The sequence below is a fragment of the Trachurus japonicus genome, chromosome 12 (genome assembly GCF_045865225.1).
Source record: "Trachurus japonicus isolate A0001 chromosome 12, Traja_1.0".
Taxonomy (NCBI): Eukaryota; Metazoa; Chordata; class Actinopteri; order Carangiformes; family Carangidae; genus Trachurus; species Trachurus japonicus.
This window is the reverse complement of record NC_140918.1, coordinates 22,393,393-22,411,482: the sequence shown is the minus strand read 5'-3', so window position 1 is coordinate 22,411,482 and position 18,090 is coordinate 22,393,393. Positions and strand designations below refer to the sequence as shown.

General features: G+C 37.4%; 1 protein-coding gene across 3 annotated transcripts in view; it reads right to left on the bottom strand.

The window, feature by feature from the left end:
- Positions 1–7,629: 7,629 nt before the first annotated feature.
- The window catches only part of phf24 (PHD finger protein 24), a 32,809-nt gene continuing 22,348 nt past the window's right edge, over positions 7,630–18,090 (bottom strand). For 2 of the 3 annotated variants that reach the window (XM_085793862.1, XM_085793863.1), the window contains exons 7-9: positions 11,565–11,597; positions 10,154–10,225; positions 7,630–9,121 (exon numbers count right to left, since the gene is read on the bottom strand). In XM_085793862.1, coding sequence (XP_085649988.1) covers positions 9,025–9,121; positions 10,154–10,225; positions 11,565–11,597 — 202 coding nt within the window. In that variant the 3' untranslated portion in view covers positions 7,630–9,024. The remainder of the gene's footprint in view (positions 9,122–10,153; positions 10,226–11,564; positions 11,598–18,090) is intronic. The other variant, XM_085793864.1, reaches the window with a different exon arrangement.

Sequence of the window (18,090 nt, the reverse complement as noted above, 5' to 3'; positions counted from 1 at the left end):
TAATGTTTACAATAAACAGTATTAGTAGTAATTTGATGTGTAATAAATCTTTATCCTCTTTATTAACAATATACATAATTTTTCTTCTACACTTAGGCCATGTTACACATATTCACATTGGTCAAATTTCATAATATAATTAAAATGTTTATTTTATTTTATTCAATTGAATGTACTTACAATTAAATATAGAATTGAATACACTTGGTGATTTACTGATGAAAATGTTGCATGCATTTTAAGGAAGTATGGTGAGGCCCGGGAGCCCAGATGACAGATATTTTGCATAAAAACACACCCACAAATTACGTCAGGATTGAAGCTGAACCAACTAGTGGTACCAAGCAGTAACAGCATGAGGCAGTAGATTTTAAAGATATGGGCTGTTTTATTTAGCAATGTTACCTGTCGCAATGATGCGACCTTGGCGTCTATAGGGTGAAGCCACTGTCACCACTGTCAGACTCTGTCACCACTGTCAGACTCCGTCACCACTGTCAGATTAAAGTTTTTTTTTTGTTGTGAAATAGTATGTTTTCAACCTGTTATTCCAAAGCAGGTGATATACTAAAGGAACCTTTTTCTTTAAATCCAAAAATGTGTTCATTTGTGTTCAAAACTGTCATTTCCTATATTTAATTCAAATAATAAGACTCACATGATGTCAGAGTTTTCAAAGTGCACACGTAAAACAGCATAAAAAGTGATTAAAAGAGAATATTAAACATTTAGCAACAATATTGTGTACTTAAGGTAAAGGCATATTCTATAAACTGTTCTAAATCTATATCAGACCAAATAAATAGCAATAATTCCCTTTTTCTTGTGTCTGACTGTGTTGACAAAAATTAAGTAATGGCCTGAAAAACACACATTTTATGAAAAAATTACAAAGTCAGGAGGTTGCACCGAATCATTAGTTGATTGCTGAGAATTTGTTCTATAAACATATAAGTATAGATTTCTTAATGTTTGATTTTTTTTATTTTCAAAAATAAAACCTGTTTTATCCAAATTCTCAAGAATCAGTGAATTGTTATGCCAGCTGCTGAGAGTAGGAGGTAGAATAAACAAAAGTGCAATGCCAGTGCACCAGAAAAACCCAATTATTCTCCCTAAAGGGTCTCACACATCTCACCTCATCCTACAACATATCCATCATCAAGTTGGACACTCAGGAAGAAGTCATATGCTTTCCAGGCTAAGGCAAAGGTTTTGGCTCCCTCATGCAAACTCCAGCGAGGAAAATCATCAGAAACTGTGTATTTTGCAGACGCATGCAGGCACGACCTGGAGAACAGAAAATGGCAGATCTTCCTGCGGATCGATTGTATCCAGACTTACCACCTTTAGTCACGTTGGCATTGACTACTTTGGTCCCATTGAAGTGAAGAGGGGACGAGCTCAAGTGAAACGTTGGGGGGTCATCTTCACCTGCCTGGTGAGTCGAGCTATCCACCTGGAGATGGCAAATTTCCTCACCACAGACTCATGCATAAACGCTATACGCAGATTCATCTGCAGAAGAGGATCAGTTGTAAGTATCAGGACTGACTGTGGGACAAATTTCATCGGGGCCCAAAGGGAACTGCAAGAAGCTCTGAAAGAGCTAAATCATCAGAAAATTCAAAACACCTTTCTGACAGAAGGAATAAAATGGATTTTTAATCCTCCTTTTGGAGCCCACTACGGCGGAGTCTGGGAGAGACTGATTAAACTAGTCAAAAAGATCCTCACATCTGTTCTAAAACAACAAACACTGGACGATGAAACTCTATCAACAGCGCTGTGTGAAGTAGAAGCCATCCTAAATGACCAACCAATAACTACAGTGTCAAGTGACCCCAATGATTTGGAACCGCTAACCCCAAACCATTTGCTTCAGCTGAAGGCGAAAACAACAATGCCACCAGGAGTTTTTGAAAAACATGATCAATATTCCAGAAAGAGATGGAGACAGACACAATATCTTGCAGATCTCTTCTGGAGACGTTGGACAAAAGAATATCTTCCGCTCATGCAGGAAAGAAGCAAGTGGAACAGCATAAGAAGGAACTTGAGTCCTGGGGATCTGGTCGTCATCGTTGACAACACAGCACCAAGGAACTCATGGATGATGGGCCTTGTCATGAAGACATTTCCAGATGACAAGGGCTTCGTGAGAAGTGTTTTGGTCAAAACCAAAACCAGTTTGATTCAACGACCGATAGACAAGCTCTGTCTTCTAATGGAGGCAGCAGGATGAACGGAGGGAGGCCGTGATCTTCCAGCCTTCACTATGGACTGTTTCAAATATTTTGACATGATTATGAACTTTGACATGATTATGAACTTTGACATGATTATGAACTTTGATAGGACAGAAAGTCATCATTAAGTAACTGAATGAACTTTGAATTTGAAGAAGTATAATTAATTTCCATTATGTAATTATTCTATGGGCTCCTTTGAATTTTATTTGTGTAATTGTTTTGCTAAAGCCAACAATTAGGGGCCGGGATGTTGGAGCCTATTTAGATAATATTATTCTTTGTGATTGCTTCTGATTGATTATGGTAAAATAATAATTATTTACACTATTTATTTATTATTGTTTTTCTGTAGCCACAGTCAGGGCCCTCCTCCTTGTCAGGCGACCCTCCTCCCGTGATTTGGGAGTGAGGACAGCTGGTTCTGGAAGTGATTTTCTTTTGTCTATGGAAGGAGTGAGGAGTGATATAGTTTTTTGATCGCTAAATTACAGTTTATTTTGTTTATCTGTTTGAAGTCAACCCGGAGATGAGATCGTTTTTGTTTCTGTAAATAAATCGTTATACTTTTGATTGAAACTATCCCTCCGCGAGTGCTTTTTATTTAGTGAGTCTTAGACCTCCTCCTCACACACTGCTCTAATGTTTTTGACCATCACTTTTTTGGAACACAAGAGTAGCCACAACAGCTGCTGTCAATATGCAGCCATTGTGATTAGTCATTGGTGGGAAAATGTGATGTGTGATAAATAATATAAATTGAGGCTATTTTCCAATATGGGTTTACTAATGAATTATACAAATGAGCCACCATGTATAATGCTAGGCCTTTGGAATTATCAGTGTTAATTAGTTACACCAGTGCTGTTCTAGATTAAAATGTTGTCATATTTGTTAATGTTCTTATTTTGTATCATTTATCATTTTTTGGTGGGATGTTACTAATTTATTTTTTGCCATCAGCATTGTCTCCCTTAGCTGCTCTGATGCCAGTAAGATAGGGCTAATTGTTCCTATCTCTCTCACCCCATGGGGCACAGTTCAGTCTGTTCCAGTCACTTCTGTTAGTGGAGTCATGTAGAGCTGCAGGAATAACTGAAAGTGTCTTTTCATCTTTATTTTGTCCTCTCACCACCATTCCTGCTCCAACTTTGACACAGATTTCAAATACATAATGAGGTGTTCACCTCCCCAAACAGCACACTGGTAGCAGCAACACTGGATTCTTTGGCACACAATGAGGAGCTTAGTGGGAAAAAAACAGTGTCCAGCAGAGATTGTGTGAAATGAAGGTGGTGGGTTAGATTTAAATGGAACATTTTAAAACAGAGCTTACTGTACGTTTCATAAGGGTCTATTATCTAAGACATCCCAGCATACACAGGCCCAAATTATAGGCATGGTCACAGTTGATTGCAGTACACAGATGTCAGTTCACAACGGGTGTTCAATTACAGACATTAATCTTTCCCTATCCAACCTTTTTACCTTGTTATTACCACCCAATTTCATTGGTTTGTTCTTTCTTCTTATTCTTATTTGGCAGAATATAGAGTTTAGAAATATGAAAACCATAAGACTCAGGCATTTATGTGCATGTTTTTGTGCAGGTAAAGTACAATATATATATATATATATATATATATATATATATATCTGTGCCACACATCACATTCATGAAAGCACTTCAATATTTTATTAAATGAGCTTTTAGAAAGGGAAAAAAAGGAAACAAGAGCCCACATGTTAGACAACTGTCCTGGAACCAGACTGCTGTAATTGGCTCACGTCAGCTGAGGAGACTGAGTGGGCTCCAAAGAAGAAGTTGGCCTGGCTGCTGGAGGTGGGATGTGATGTTTTTCTTTTTCTTTTTTACTTGCATGCGGAGGTGGATCTAAAAATGGACTGGAGGGATGGAGTTGGATGGTATGGCATGTTGTTAGTCTTGATGTGTTGTATATCAGTTGGCAATGGCAGAACAAGACAGACAGAAATGGAATCAGGTGAACGTGCAAACTGGATCATTTAAGTTCCACTTATTGCAATTTATTCAGTGTGATTAGAGTCTGCTTATTTGTTGTTAATTGTCTGACAGTATGCCTATACACCACTTCATATCCATTATATATAATTGAGGCACATACTTAGAAAGATAGATAGTCATCATTTATTTAAATGTTTATAAATCTAAACTGCAGACACTGACTTAACGTCCTTTGAGAGATCTTATGTCTTTCTGAGATTTAAAACCTGAATGTCAGCTTGAATTGATTTTCCCTTTATAGCCAAAAAAAAAAAAAAAAAAGCTGAAGCTCAGACAGGGAGAGCTTTCACAGACAGACAGTGTTGGCTCACAAACCTGCTGATGAACTCTGTGATGTTACTGATGTGCTGACATTTTACTGTGGCTCCGTCCTGGCTCTGCTTCCCCCGAGCCATGACCACGCTGCCACTCTTATTCACCATTACTCATCCCCCACTGAGCGAAGCCATCTCACAGCAGCAGCTAGCCACTCTATAACACCTCAGCCAGCAGCTCTGGCCCCGATACACTCTCCGTAGGACAAGCCAGATAACCTTTACACTGAGCTACTTGTGGGGAGGCAATGACTCACAAAATTCACACTCCCACTTGTTGCCGTGACACTCTTACAAGCTCACATCTGTGAATGCACTTGTGTGATTATTCCTTTGTCAAACATTGAATGTAGGCTACTATATACATTTAACATGTTTTTTTAAAGTGGTCTATAAATAAAACAGTTTCATGAAGCAACATTTCAATTAGTAAAACACTGTGCATTTGTTTGAGGTCTGCATCAGTAGGTTTCTATGGGCAGTAACTATTTATGATGGCTGATGACTGCTATTTTTCTGACGATGAAAAATATTGTACTTAGCACTGACAGCACTATCCTTCTAAAAAAAATTCCAAACCTGTCTCTTTATGTGACATTTTACACACCTTAATGGAAAGTTTGATTTGTTAATCAACCTTACATCTTGTCACAATTCATTATGGTCTACTAACTAAAAGTTTAATGGCTTTGTTGAATCAACGTTTTCACTGTGACATCATTTAGGTTTTTTGGATCCGTGAACTTAGTTCAAAATTTTGAATTATGAACTATGAACTGTTCATTTCAAAATTTGTGAACTGAACTTTGAACTAAGTGAACTTTTATTTCCCAACATGGCAGATAGCAGACAGCTGCCCTCCTCAACCAGAGTAAATCTTACATTGTGTTGCTTTGAGTGTTTCTGAAGAGTTCCCTACAGAAAAAATATACTTTGTTCCTTAGGTTTATTTGAAGTGGTAAAAATATCTCACCACACTTGTGTTCTTCATGTTTGTATATGGTATCAATCAGATTGTAAATTGTTGTTCTTTTTTTATGAAAGCAAAGGTAGCTGTAAATAAATCAAATTGGGATAGCAACAGAAAAAGGTACTACTGGCATATGTCTGCCTTTTGCTGCTATTGTGCTGCTCATACTCAAAAGACAGATTAGTTGTTTACTGGCAAGTACTCAGTTTCAGTCCTGTAAAGTGCACCAGCCCTTTGACTGGAAAAGAACTTGCTCATAAGCTGAACATTTCAGATGGCATATAAGGGCTTGGACCAATCTTTCTCATTAGCCTGATAATTTGTGAGGCTATTTGGGTGGGATAACCTCAGACTAATTCAGAGCTCAAAATTCACATTTGAGTCAGCATTTAATGTGGCAATTAGCCTGTTCACGACCATCATCATCGAATCTGTTATGAAACAGTTACATAATATCCTCATCTAAATGATTTCTCTCCCACACACGCTGTCTCATTCTTTGTGTCCTTTTATCTCTGTTTCCTGTTTAGTCTCTCTCTCTCTGTCTTTTTTTTTTTACAATATGTGTCTCTTTTTCATTCTTACTGTGTGACCTTCAGTTTAACATTTGGGGAGACTACTGCTGCACTCCTCCCTATTCCTTCGTTTTCTGACAGTTAGCTTCAGGGCAGCAGAGGGTTCATAGATACTGTACACTCTGACTACAGCGGGTCTGTTTTCCTTCTCTATTTTCACCAGTATTGCTCTTTTACTGTGACAGTCCTTCGAGGCAAACTATGGTTTATAACACAGTTTCTGTCCACCCGTCTCTCCGGCAATCCCCTTAGTGAGACGGCAATCTTCTGATAATCTGTGATAATGAGAGACAGTCTTTTTCATGTCAGTAGCTGCCAGGTGAAAGGTCCAGTGGCTACGACACTTTGAGAAACAGGGTTTTCTCCTACTCTAGAGCTACACTCAGCTCTGATCTGCTCCACCACCGGCTCTCATTACTCTCTCAGTGCTAAGATCCTCTTGACATTGGTATGTTTGAGATGGTAAGGGTGAGATTTTCAGGTAAAGTCCTTCACACCCTGTGGAATGTGTAATCTGTGCATGAAACCACTCACATCATGCCATGTTCCCTGCTCCTCCCATCTGGAATATAATGTGCAGGGGGCTATCAAGCTGAGGAAGCTGATACATTGATGAATTTTAAATGGATAATTCTACTCTTGCTACACCACATTTACATTTTTCCGTGGCACATGTGGAGATTATGATGACAAGTATGGCAGATTTATTATTGGTTATAGCTAGGTGGAATAAACTACAGCTCATGCTAAAATTACTGTAAAACCCTCTCTCTTTTCACACCAAAATTACCTTGTGCATGTTTTTATTTTTTTAATAAATAGCAGCATTTACTCCAAAGTTATTTTGCACATGTATGAATCCTGATTGTACCCTTTCCAACTGCCAACAGAAATCCTGATGTTTTTGTTTCAAAACAGAAAGAATCTCACATTGGACATGATGGCTAAAGCTAAGCAAAAAGGTTAAAGTTGCACCACTGGAAGAAAAAAAAAAGTTTGCATGTCCATTTGCTAATTAGCCTATAAAAATGTAATGAAATGCTATTTGTTCCAACAAACCAAAATCGTTGAATGCTTTGAATGTTTGTATTTTCAAACACTGCTTTCCTTTCACGTTAAAAAAGAAGTTGAAATGAGGAGTCATAGCAATTTAGCCACACACGCTAGTGTTTTATGTAGCCTACATCCTTTCCACAAAGACCAACTTTTACGCTTGTGTATATTGTGCTTTGACTTTATCTTGTGCAAATGAATGATTTGATACAAATGTGTCATTGAATTGACCAAAGAATAAGAAAATGTTGTGATTTGCTATTGCCAAATTGTGAAATTGCCTTGGCTGGAATAAATAAAAAGAAAAAAATATCAATTTGATTGGTATCCAGTTTAACACATGTGGAATTTGCTTAAATACATACACCATGGACAGATAGCCTACATATTTGGCCATTTGTGCTTAAAAGACAAAAACTCAAAATTCTCAAGAAGGAGAGTATGCCATGCCTTTATTTCAGCACTGTGACAAATCCCTCAGACTATCAACATCCACATCATAACCATACTTTATTCACTAAAAGGACCTGGCAGAGAACCGTCATTCATGGCATAAACACTACATGAAGTTCTATTCGTTACAGCATGTTTCCAGTGATTCTAGGGGCAGTTTCAGGTGCAAAAACTGTTGTATAGCCTGTAACATTATAGAATCCCCACCACATCTTCCATCACCAGTTTTAATCAGTGCTTCTGCATATTAACAAAGAACAAATGTTTGCAGCGGATCCCCCACTGTCTCCCAGTATTTCATTACATGATTATGTCACACAGTGGTCCTACTACAGTACATCTCATTCCCACAGTGTTAATAATGACACTGGAACAGGAAGGCAGATGTCTCCACCTTGTCATAGTGCAGCTCTGAGATTGAGAACACAACAGGAACAAAATGTATTATATGGCAGTATATACAAGTCACTTACTGGTTTAGCTTTCATTTTCACTTCACATTCTTTTTCACACATAGTAGGAGAACATATATGTTCTTGGATGTGAATGGGAAAAACATACATCAGAGGATACAGGAATAAATACGGATTTTAATGCATAATAATAATAATTTATATTTATATAGTTTTGATATAATATGTATGCAGATAGCTATGATTTCTGTCTGGTATATGATATAAAAATGGCAACTGCACGGGTTAAACTAGTCCCAGAAGTGTATCCATTTGTCAAGCGGTACCAGTAATGAATTTGCATGGGCCTCTCTGCAGCGCAGTTAACAATTTTGATGGTGAATAACCCAATCTCATTACAGTAGCATGGAGTTATTATTAGGACATGATGAGACCCAGAGGAATGAATACTTGAAAGAGTAACAGCCTGTCAAATTAATGTACCTGCATGAAGAGGTGTGTTTTGTGGCTGCATTGCCATAGAGTGTAGTATCTGTCATTTACAATGGAGTGTGAGCACACTAGGAGCCTGTCTGATCGTGTGAATGAGCTCCTCACACAAGGATTCAGAAACAGACTAGTCAGGAGTTGGTGGTTGTCTTCCTCGTCCTCCTGCATTTGTTGGAAGCCGTCAAGTATTGGAGCCGGGACTCGTGACAGCCGCTGTCACTTTGTCGCTGTGTCATTCTGAATGTGTGTTGTTGTCGGTGTAGTGGATTGAGGTGACGCAGAGGAGAGATTCCGTCGATGGCTTGATCTGCTGTCTTTCAAGTGCTTTATCCAGTTCCCCTCAGTTGTCTTCCTCGTATCATTGTGTCATCACGTCTATCTTCCTCAGCTCATCTGTAGACTATAGGGTACGCCCTCTATCTCCCCGTCTCTCTCTCTGCTGGGATGCAGCGGACGATCCTGGACTATAGAGGCAGATGGATGTGCATGGCAGAGCTATTGGGACGTGCAGCCACAATATAGATGGCACTCTCCTTTAGAAAGTCTGCCCAGGTCACTGGCCTGTTAAAAAAATAGTTTTTATTTGTCATGTATTAACCATAATTATCAGTATGCAATCATTTATTTTCAATTTATGAAAAAAAAAATCTTATACATGCTTACAATTACAGTATTGCTGGGAAGGATAAAAGCATGAAACATGAACCGTTCATACAAAAAACAGAGGACTATTGTTTATTTCACTATAGTTTGTCATTTCTATTTTAAAATTTTTATATCAAGAGACCAAAACAAATTGAGCATAACCATACTCATAATAATGCTAATTGTTTGTGTAGCCAAAGCCAGATATGTTATTTGCCTGCCTTGACCTTCATTCATTAACATCATTCAAAGAGAATGAGTGCTGCAGACGTTGAGTTAACCCACATCTTGCTGCCATAAATATGCACTGTAACAAACTAAATGTATTACTGCATAGTTTAAAATAGTTACCAACAAATTTAATTTTTACTCTTGGATGAGTAATATTTGCATTTGCAACAACAACTTAATTGTACTCAATAGATAAGGTTGATTTGACTTAGAAAAGTATGAGCCATGTCTTTCTCACACAAAAACCTTGGTCTGATCCTTTGGATTTATGAGTCTATTTAAAAATCTTGCCAAGAAGAAAACTTGTCAGGATATACCGAGGGGTATTCGTCTTCATTTGGAAGGACAACAAAGCCTGAGGCAAAGAAGGTCATCGCCGCCTATGCAGCACTCCCGGGTTGTATTGTTTCTCCTAAAATGAATCCCTCAGCTGCTGCCCGGGAAATACAAAACTCGTCTTTGCACAGAGGGGACCACTGTGGGGTCACAACCGCTATGTGTGGGCCGGCCTAGTGGAAAAGTCTCTGTGGTGGCATGGGGAGCAAGGTTATGCAAATTTCACCACTTAAGGGATTTCACAGGCCTGTTATGCTTGTAAGATCCTGAGAGAATACAGCTTCACCGAGCTGATATTTACTGCAGGGATAATACAATATAATTCTGCCCACCCTGCCTTACACACACTCATACCATACTATATACAGCAAAAGGACAAACCTGTTTTCACCAGTCCTTTCGCTGTCAGAGCTGCCTGGACTGCTCTCACATATGGGGCCAACTTGACTTATACTGTGTCAAAGGACAAAGGATAGAAACAACAGACAAAGTCACAAAGTGTAAGAAAAGTTTAAGTTAACTGAAACATTTGTCAGTGAAAGACAAGATTCTTGGGCTGAAAAAAAGTTATTTTATAATAAAAATGCAATTATTTCATCACACCATGTATTTGATGAATAGAGCACTTTAGTTGATTTTGCCTGGATAAGGATTTCCAGCCCTATATTTTTAAAAAACATAACAATCTGTTATGTTGCGAGCATGTAATTTCCCAAGCAGACATCAGGACACCCTGTAGAACCCATTTTATGTTTAAAATGTAATCATGACATTGAAAAGTAACTGAACAAATGTTGAATATTGAATTGAATACCCAATTTTCCAAGAAGTCTTTTAGACTAGAGGCCTAAAAGGAAAATTATAATTATCTCACTATGTCATAGAACACAGGAAAGCACTGCTTGGTGGCTTGGCTTTAAAGATTAATTGATAATCATTTCATCAATATTCTCAATGCTCTGCCTTTCACCTCATACTGTCCCAAATAAGAGGGTTATCACAGTGTAAATTCAAATTTGACACCTCAGCAGATGGAGTTTTCTCAGTTCAAAATGACTTGGAAGGTGGAGATTTTTATCCAAACACCTAACGTAAACTATGTTTTGGGCTGGATTTTCTTTTTAAACCAAATACATTTTATGAAGCATTTTACATTTCACACCTAAATGGCTGTCTTCCACACCTACTGTATGAGTCATGGGCTTCTGATATTTCAGATTGAACAGAAGCTCCACTGATTAGCCATCACACTGATGGCTCCTTCAAAAACTCCTTTTCACTTTCACACTGTAGCGAATGAGAATGTCTCTAATCCAGTAATCAAAGTGAGCAGACGTTTCTGACTCATTTGAAATGATTTGCTTTATGATGAGAATGAGTGAAGTGACATTTTAGTGTTGTGTCGGCCTGATGAGCACTCATAACCCCCTTGGTCTGCTTTGATAAATGAGGCTGTAAAACAAAAGAGAACAATACGTTTTCTTTTGATCCCTATAAATAGAGGTCAGCATCCATGCTTCAGTAAAACAAGATCTAATGATATGAAGGACTCATATTCTGCTCATTAAACTCCATTCAAGGATGCATTTGTCTTTGATTGCTATATGTTCAGAAAGAGTTCCACTTTGTTGCTAAGAGGCTGCTTTTTCTTTCTTTTTTTTAGAGGAAGTGTTGAATTACTAATGACATCTAAACTGAGGGGATGTCCAAGAATACTTGAGGATTTCAGAGTACTTGAGGGTGCTGAAGTGAGGAAAAGAAGACAAGCCATGCAGTGCTGAGTCACACTCACCCACAATTCATAGGAGAGCAGAGTCCCATGAGTCTGTGGGGAATGCTGCATGTTGAATAGGTGAGAGGGATGGAATGGCACAGCATATAGGAGATTGATTTGACAGCACAAGAGATTATAAGCAGTAACAAGCACATGCACAGACATACAGAATACACACACGCACACACACACACACACACACACACACACACACACACACACACACACACACACACACTCGTGCTGAGAAGTGCATTTGTTCCAGTACAAGCCTTACATGCTATTTTTCCACCATATTTCAGAGGAACAGCTTGTACTCTTTAGGATTCAGATTGTACTAAAAATTAGCTTCACGTCAACAACACTAAAATGCTGCTCTGTATTAATTATTAGTAATATTAGTCCAAAAATATAATAGGAATCATCATTGTGAGTAGGCACATCTATGATAAATACTAGTGCCTTTTTTTACCATACTGTACAAAGGTCCTGATTTTTCCACTCATGTCATTTTGATGTGTTGGTTTGTTTGTTTGTTTGTTTGTTTATGTTTGATTATGCAGAAATCACTGAACCATTTTGACCTGAAGTTGATGGAGGGATGAAGTACTGCCTTTAGAAAAACCCATCCAATTTGGGGGGGCAGGTTTGGATAATTTACGAATTTTTATTACTGATTTATTACTCCTGAAACCAGATCTACAAGTGACAGATTTTGTGATGTAATGAGCACATGTATTTGTTTGTTTTTTCTGGGTTTTGTTTTGCAGCTGGATTTTGAAAAAGGCTTAAACTGATCCATGGCCCTGTGTGGCTCGGTTGGTTGAGCAGGTGCCCCACATGCTGCACTCAGCTCCGGTTCGAATCCGGCATTGGGCTGTCCTTTACTGCATGTCATTCCCCATCTCTCTGCCTCCCCATTTCCTGTCTCTCTCAACTGTACTATCAAATAAAGGCAAAATAAAAGCCCCAAAAATATTGGGGCAGAACTTAAATTGTTCCAGGACATTTCTCTTGTGAAAGAATAAATAACACATTATAATGGTGATAAAGATCCATATGACTCTCTGAAATCTGGCACAGAGCCAGATGATCTAGATCTCACAGACTTGTGTGGGATTGTTTTATTGAACTGCCCTTCCTTGTACACACTCTATCTACCCATTTCAGCAGCAGAACTTCACTTGATCTTTACTGAAGAAAGTAAATCATCTTTGTATTGAGTCATACAAAGACAAGGAAAAGATAACAGTATACCCGTGAATTGTTCAGAGAAAAAAAATCATTCATCTAAATGTGTCAATGTATTAATAGCAGGAATACTAAACTTCAAGCTGACAGGCAGTTAAAAGCCTGCTACTGACATGCGTGACAGCACAGAATACATTATTTAATCAAACTTATGGTACCCTTAATACTGTAGGAACGGAGCAGCAACCTATACAGCTTGTTTTACTACAGTAAGATTCTCATGAATATGATTTTAATGTATTTGATTTTGTAAAATCAAAAACACTTTATTTAAGATTAAAGCAGAAGTAAGTGATATATTTGTGTTAATATAAGTCTTAAATAGTTATATCTTCCGACAGCAATCACTTACATAGAGTGTTTGGACTGAAACACGGGTCTCTCAGTCACTCTGCTCTGCTCTGAGCCGAGGAGAAAACATTTATCGTATCCTACAGTTTTTATCCAATGAGGAGAGAGAACGGCATGCAGGGCTGTGTGTGCAGCCAAGGGACGCCGTGAATGTGGCGACGTAGGGACGAGGACTGTTATGGTGCGTTCAAGGAAACTCGTATTTTTCCGACCGTGAAGTCGTACCAGTTCGATCTGGTACGAGTTCACGGGTCGGAAGTTACGAGTGGCCGTTATAGTGACTTTCACCGGTAAAACAGGTCGGAAAAACACGAGTGGGTTGTCTGGAACGCTACAAAGTCGTAAGTTGTGACTTGAAGCTGTAATTTACGATTTCAAAAGCCTGCCTGGAACGCAGCATTAGCGAAAACGACCGGACCACTTACTTCTGCTTTAAGTTTGTTGCTTATCACCTCTCTTCGCTTTTTCTTTGCAGGATTGTACTGGTTTAAATTTGTTATGTCTGCATCAGGCCAAAGTCCCAATCAGAATGGCTCTGATTCTTCAGTTTTCAGTTTCAGCTGGAAGTTCTCCTGCAGCTTGACAGAGAAACAACATTGCTATGCTCCACTCCCAATAGTCTAGGGCACATTGGCTAGTCAGACACTTTCAGTGTCAGTGTAAGATAAAGAAGTAAACAGAAGGTCACTGTGGGAATGGGAACCAGATCTCCAAGCTGTAGTGGGTTTGTTTGTGCTGCACAACATTTGTGGACCTTAAGTCAAAGCAGATCCCTGAAGGGTAGCTGTGGTTTTTGATTCAGCACAGTAGCCAGAGGATATTTTAAATAATAAATGCTCACAATGGTATGAAAAGTAAAGGAGGGTAGAGATGTTAGACTCCTGTTTTACTTTGGAAGTTTGTCACTGTAGACATACACTGTATAATCTATGCTGAAAGCCTTGTGTAGGCAGCTTCCAGAGTATTTAATTTTACTTATTTGATCCATGAACAATCTTCATTTTATCATATTGGAAGAAAGGCATGACATATGCTAATTAGGTTATCATACTTGACTCTAGACTCGCTTTAATTTTCCCTTTCAGGGATGTAATCACTGCTACACTGTTTTTTTTTCTTCTTTTTTTTGTAAAATGGGACAACTTTATTGCAGGTATTTAGTGGTGGTGAAGTTTCATGAGGTCAAAACACTGTATATCAATGACAGACATAAAATAACACCTAACACTTTTGTGAGAATGCCAAAAATTGTGAAATAAATGCATAGAATACTAAAATATTTAATGATTTCTTTTAAAATACAGAAATTAAATCAAATTTGAAAAGTATGCAAAAGTGTAATTGAAGAAATCCAACTCTAAGAAACCGTGTCCATAATGTGGGAGCCTTGCCTGGGTTAGTGTCATGCAAAGTTAAGTAGTGAAACCATAATTAGTTTTTAATCATAAGCTAGAATTATCTGAGGCCTTGATCTCATCCTGTACCATTGTAGAAATTATCAAATATTTAGTAAGCTATGAAAAAAGACAGAGTAAACCAGTTAAATATGCTATTTGTAAGTTTTCTCTGACAAACATAGTGGGCTCTAGTTTCATAGACCTGTCCTGGGAGGAGGTTATTAATATTGTTGATCAGGTTTGCCCTGATACACTAAGAACCGTTGCCCAGTGTGAAAAAAAACAAACAAACAAAAGAATACACCCTTTTTCCCACTAATAAAGATGCTCACATTTAGTAACCTATATTTAAACCCTGTGTAACAAAGATGAGTAGTGTGCACAGATCACAACATAAACAAATACCATGCGTAACAGGGATGAAATCAGAAGCAGGTGTGTGTGAAGGACGTATCGCCAAGCTCCATGGCCTGGCCCTTGTCTGCGAGCGCCTCTCTGTCTTTTTCCCTTTTCTTTTGAATTTTCTGAGATGAGAGATGCCGAATATATACTCACTATATGATGCCGAGGCTGTTTGTGATTGGCTGAGAGAGATGTGAACTTGAATTTAGCATCGCGTTTTATTCTGTGTTAATTCAGTCAGTCAGAGTTTCCATTATGTCTGCCAACCGCCTTTGATCTAACATCGGTATGACGGGAGAATAAATATAGATATAAATTAACGTGCTGATTCCGTTAGTTGTGTTAAATAGTGGTTGTCGTGATTATTTATTGCATTTAAATGTGCCTGACATTGTGGAAACCTCCTTTAGCGGTATTTAGGGTCGTTTTTGGCAACTAATTTTGACTGCTGTAAAAATATATCAGATAAATATTTTTTTCAATTTTATTTGCATAAATCTGTTAATCAACTTCAGTCTTGATCAAAACTACTAAACAAAATTTTTTAAATTCAAAATTTTAACCCTTTGAATGCCAATTGAAAAAAACCAAGTCACTGATATGGGAAAAAATACACACAAAATGAGCTATTTTCAATATAAAAAGTGATTGGACAAAGAAAATTTTTTTTCATGCTATCACAGTCTTGGATATGTCAAAGATTAGTAACAGAATTGGTTTTGATGCCTATTTAGTTTTTGTGCAGCAACAGATATTTCAAAAAAACTTCCTTTAGCGGTATTAGGGTCGTTTTTTGGCAACAAATTTTGACTGCTGGTAAAAATATATCAGGATAAATATTTTTTTCAAATTTTTTTGCATAAATCTGTAATCAACTTCAGTCTTGATCAAAACTACTGAAAAAATTTTTTAATTCAAAATTTTAACCCTTTGAATGCCAATTGAAAAAACCAAGTCACTGATATGGGAAAAAATACACACAAAATGGGGCTATTTTCAATATAAAAATGTGATTGGACAAAGAACATTTTTTCATGCTATCACAGTCTTGGATATGTTCAAAGAGATAGTACATAATTGGTTTTGATGCCTATTTAGTTTTTGTGCAGCAACAGATTTTCAAAAAAACTCCTTTAGCGGTATTAGGGTCGTTTTTGGCAACACATTTTTGACTGCTGTAATAAAATATATCAGAATAAAATATTTTTCAAAATTTTTTTGCATAGATCTGTTAATCAACTTCAGTCTTGATCAAAACTACTAAATATTTTTTTAAAAAATCAAAATTTAACCCTTTGAATGCCAATTGAAAAAAAACAAAGTCACTGATATGGGAAAAAATACACACAAAATGAGCTATTTTCAATGTAAAAAGTGATTGGACAAAGAATTTTTTTTTCATGTTATCACAGTCTTGGACATGTCTTAGATTAGTAACATCAATGACTTTTATGCATATTTAGTTTTCGTGCGGCAACAGATTTTCTTTAAAAAAAATCCTTAGTGGCAGTTTTTGCCCCATTGACTCCCTTATAACCACATGTTTGAATGCAGAGACATGACACCGTATATAAATATAATTTTTACAGTCAGGGTGATCAACCCTGTTCAGAAGGGATCAAATTAGGTAATTTTACTGTTGATCACCTGGTTCACCCATTTACCCATTACTTAGGCCTGTTGTATTACTAGCCTAGTTTCTGTATCTGTATAATGGTGTTTATGAGCATATTTGTGTGTGTGTGTGTGTGTGTGTGTGTGTGAAGTTCTGAGTGCCAAGGCTCCTCTTCTCAAGATCAAAAGGCCACCTGGCCAGCAGTTGCATAATCACACTTACACTTTGTTATTGTGTTATTGCAAAACGGATCTGGGTTTCGATCCGTTTTGCAAAAATCGGATTTCATGTGATTTGGGACTGTTCAGACTTCAAAAGAGTCATCCGGTTCCAATCCAATCTGGATGGGCTAAAAATCGGATTTTTGCTGGCAGTCTGAACGCGGCCTTAGGTGTGTGACCTTTGTGCACCGACCTTGATATAGCCAAAAAATCAAAACATGCACCCCGGCTCTCAGAACTACAAAGAGTCTACATACAGTAAACAAAAACAAAGTGTAAGTGTGATTATGCAACTGCTGGCCAGGTGGCCTTTTGATCTTGAGAAGAGGAGCCTTGGCACTCAGAACTTCACACACACACACACACACACACACACACACACAAATATGCTCATAAACACCATTATACAGATACAGAAACTAGGCTAGTAATACAACAGGCCTAAGTAATGGGTAAATGGGTGAACCAGGTGATCAACAGTAAAATTACCTAATTTGATCCCTTCTGAACAGGGTTGATCACCCTGACTGTAAAAATTATATTTATATACGGTGTCATGTCTCTGCATTCAAAACATGTGGTTATAATGGGAGTCAATGGAGCAAAAACAGCCACTAAGGATTTTTTTTTAGAAAATCTGTTGCTGCACGAAAACTAAATATGCATAAAAGTCATTGATGTTACTAATCTAAGACATGTCCAAGACTGTGATAACATGAAAAAAAAAATTCTTTGTCCAATCACTTTTTACATTGAAAATAGCTCATTTTGTGTGTATTTTTTCCCATATCAGTGACCTTGTTTTTTCAATTGGCATTCAAAGGGTTAAAATTTTGATTTTTAAAAAAATATTTAGTAGTTTTGATCAAGACTGAAGTTGATTAACAGATTTATGCAAAAAAATTTGAAAAAAATATTTATCTGATATATTTTTACAGCAGTCAAAATGTGTTGCCAAAAACGACCCTAATACCGCTAAAGGAAGTTTTTTTGAAAATCTGTTGCTGCACAAAAACTAAATATGCATCAAAACCAATTATGTTACTAATCTTTGACATATCCAAGGCTGTGATAGCATGAAAAAAAAATCCTGTCTCCGATCACTTTTTATATTGAAAAATGCTCATTTTGTGTTTTTCCCCTTCCAAAATCAGTGACTTCATCTTCTAAATTGGCACTTAAAGGGTTAAAAATCCTGAATTTTTTTTTAAATATTTAGTAGTTTTTGATTAGGACTGAAGTTGCTTAACAGATTTATGCAAAAAAAAGTAGAAAGAAATATTAATCTGATATATTTTTACAGCAGA